The sequence below is a fragment of the Sinocyclocheilus rhinocerous genome, unplaced genomic scaffold (assembly GCF_001515625.1).
Source record: "Sinocyclocheilus rhinocerous isolate Xijiao unplaced genomic scaffold, SAMN03320098_v1.1 scaffold2733, whole genome shotgun sequence".
NCBI classification, from domain to species: domain Eukaryota; kingdom Metazoa; phylum Chordata; class Actinopteri; order Cypriniformes; family Cyprinidae; genus Sinocyclocheilus; species Sinocyclocheilus rhinocerous.
The window spans coordinates 158728-162378 of NW_015650021.1; the positions used below are offsets into that span (position 1 = coordinate 158728).

General features: G+C 37.2%; 1 protein-coding gene across 1 annotated transcript in view; it reads left to right on the top strand.

Annotated features, from left to right (window-relative positions):
* Nucleotides 1-3651, top strand: part of klc1b (kinesin light chain 1b) — a 20965-nt gene that overhangs the window by 12599 nt on the left and 4715 nt on the right. The window contains exon 11 of the mRNA XM_016516395.1: nt 3043-3171. Within this exon, the coding sequence (XP_016371881.1) occupies nt 3043-3171 (129 nt within the window). The remainder of the gene's footprint in view (nt 1-3042; nt 3172-3651) is intronic.

A 3651-nucleotide genomic window follows, 5' to 3' on the forward strand; every position in this document is an offset into this window, starting at 1 on the left:
CACACACACACACACACACACACACACTCACTCACTTACTCACACACACACACACACACTCACTCACTTACTCACACACACACACACACACTCACTCACTTACTCACACACACACACACACACTCACTCACTCACTCACACACACACACACACACTCACTCTCACACACACACACATTAGGCAGCAAACAGCAGACAGACACACACATCTGTGTTTCTAGCCCTTCGTCAGGGTTTCCCTGTAGTTTGATCAGATTTGATTCTCTTATGGATATAAATCATGTTCACCTTCAGTACAGTGTCTCTCACAAGCTGCTTCATCATCACTGACAAACCATCCAAAGCATTTTTTTTTTTTTTTACAGTTGATTATTGGTGAATATTCCCCTCATCCAGCCCTCTTTATGTTATCAGTCTTATAAATGATCCAGTGAGAAACTAAGAAAGCCTGTTTCCTACACAGGGGGAAAAAATCAAATAAACAAGGTGATTGTGATCATTTTATCTCACAATTCTGACTTTTTTCTTGCAATTCTGAAAAGGAGAATGATGATATAATTCATATAAAGTCAGAGTTGCAAGATATAAAAAGTTGCGATATATAGTCAGCTGTGAGATATAAATTTAGAATTGCAAGATATCAAAGATGTGAGGCATAAACATACAATTGCAAGAAAAAAGTCATAATTGTGAGATTATGAGAAAAAAGTTGATATTACCTTTTTTATTTTTCATTCTGTGGCAGAAACGGAATTCCATAAGAATCTGGAGTGAACTGTCCGAATGAATCAGACTGAATCACAAACAGTGTCAGTCCTTTTTTGCAAGCAGGTTTGATCAATAATGATGCGTTTGCGAATCTGGCATCACTAGTTCTGATTCTCAACAGCTGATGTGATTGAAATGATTCTCAGGTCAGTATACGGTCATTTACATGGCCAGACTAAGATTTATCAGTTATGTTTAACTGTTTAAAGGGTCTAGTTTCTCCTCCTGACTCATCTAAACATTGATACAGAATAATCACATCAATGTGTCATGTAAAAACAGTGAGCTTATACAGACAGAGAGAATCTCCTGATGAATCCGTCAGAGCCAGTCATAAGAGCTGATATTCCTCATGATGACGCTGTTGTTTGTGCGCAGCCCGACGGTCAACACGACGCTGAGGAATCTGGGAGCTCTGTACCGCAGACAGGGCAAGCTGGAGGCAGCAGAGACACTGGAGGAGTGCGCCGTCTGTGTGTGTGTGTGTGAGAGAGTGTGAGTGTGTGAGTGTGAATGAATGACTGTTGTTTCATGTGCTTTCCTTCGTCTCTTTCCTTCTGCTCCTCTCTGGATCCAGAGCAGCTCTGTGAGTGTTTCTGAAGATGTTCATTAGTGATGATGCTGCATGTGTTACAGTGTTCATTCTCTCAGCTGCTTTTCCTTTAAATTAGTCTCTTTCAGTTTTTATCATATATCTGTCCTGTTTTTGTTAAATCAGGTTTTAGTTGACTAAAAGTCTGAGAATTTAAGTCTATTTTATTCAATTAAGTCTTAGTTGTATTTTACTCAAGCTGCATAATGGTTAAACTGATAATCATTATTATTTTGCTCAAAATTATAATTGCACTCACATGCTTTATTTGAGCTCATCTAGTGTCCTGATTTATTATAAGTGACCCTGGAGCACAAAACCAGTCATAAGGGTCAATTTTGTGAAATTGAGATTAATGCATCATCTGAAAGCTGAACAAATAATCTTTCCATTGATGTATGGTTTGTTAGGATAGAACAATATTTGGTCGAGATACAACTATTTGAAAATCTGGAATCTGAGGGTGCAAAAAAATCTAAATATTGAGAAAATCATCTTTAAAGTTGTTCAAATGAAGTTCTTAGCAATGCATATTACTAATCAAAAATTAAGTTTTGATATATTTACGGTAGGAAATTTACAAAATATCTTCATGGAACATGATCTTTACTTAATAGCCAAATTATTTTTGGCATAATTTTGACCTATACAATGTATTGTTGGCTATTGCTTTCTTTGCATCTTTATATCAATATGGTACATGGTTATCTGATTTAAATCAATGTGATAAATGACTTGGGTCAAATGTAATCTAAAAGTAATCAAACAGCAGTCTGATTACATTACTTGAAATGTGTAATGTAATGAATTATGTTACTAACAGCAACTTTTGTCATGTAATCTGGAATCAGTAACGGATTACAATTTGTAAGTAATTGTAAGTATATATATTAGAGCTGCATGATTAATCGGTAAAAGATCGCGATCTCGATTCAAACACCCATGCGATCCCATTTGTAAATGACAACGATTCGCTCGTGACCATTAAACCTTTGAAAAAGTCATACTGGAGCAATCAAAGATGTTTGTGCTGCCGCTGACACAGAGCAGACAGTTACCATGTTTGGGTAAGAAACAGCTTCACAAACAGTCTTTTCAACTACACAGTATTATTTCTGTCTTACAGTCATTTATATGTGACCCTGGACCACAAAAGTCTTAAGTGTCAATTTTTTCAATATTGAGATTTATACATCATCTGAAAGCTGAATAAACGAGCTTTCCATTGATGTATGGTTTGTTAGGATAGAACAATATTTGGTCGAGATACAACTATTTGAAAATCTGGAATCTGAGGGTGCAAAAAAACAATCTAAATATTGAGAAAATCATCTTTAAAGTTGTTCAAATAACGTTCTTAGCAATGCATATTACTAATCAAACATTACGTTTCGGTATATTTACGGTAGGAAACTTACAAAATATGTTCATGGAACATGATCTTTACTTAATATCCTAATGATTTTTGGCATAAAAGAAAAATCAATAATTTTGACCCATACAATGTATTGTTGGCTATTGCTACAAATATACCCCAGCGACTTAACACTGCTTTTGTGCTGCAGGAACACATATAAAGAGTTTTTGAAACCTCATTTTAGTCTTTGTTGGTCAGCAGTACTGCATGTTGATGTATTCAGAGTTAGTGTGAGTGTGGTCTGGTCTGATGTGTGCTGTGGTCAGGGTCTGGATGCGGTCCATCAGACGCGTGTGGTGGAGCTCCTGAAGAGCAGAGACAGTGTGTCCAGTGTGAAGTACGAGAGCGGCTCTGAGGGCGCAGATGAAGTGAGTATGGCCATAGAGTGGAGCGGGGTGAGTACACATCCACACAGCACAAAAACACTGACCGCAGACCAGCAGCCCTCAACACCTGCCCTCACAGAAGCACCACAGTCCACTTCATACAGAAATGACTCTTGTGAGCCGAATCTAACATGCAGCACAGTGAGACGAGTCCTGATGATGAGCACGTTTTGAGCGGCTGATCTGTTCCGGTCTTCATCAGCTGATTGTGTGTCCTGGCATGATTTAACATGCTGCTTATGTGTGTGAACGTGTTTGTGAGCATCTCTGAACACACACACACACACACACTCCTCCTGCAGCGCTGCACATCTCACAACAAGCTCCAAAATCATTACATTTATATTTATATTTATTTGCATAAAATGAAGCCTGTTTTCATTACCTTTAAAGTTGTTTTTACGTTATATTTATTTTTTTACCTTTTTTAATATTTTTATTATATTTTTATTTTAGTGCTGTCAAACGATTAATCGCATCCGAAATAAA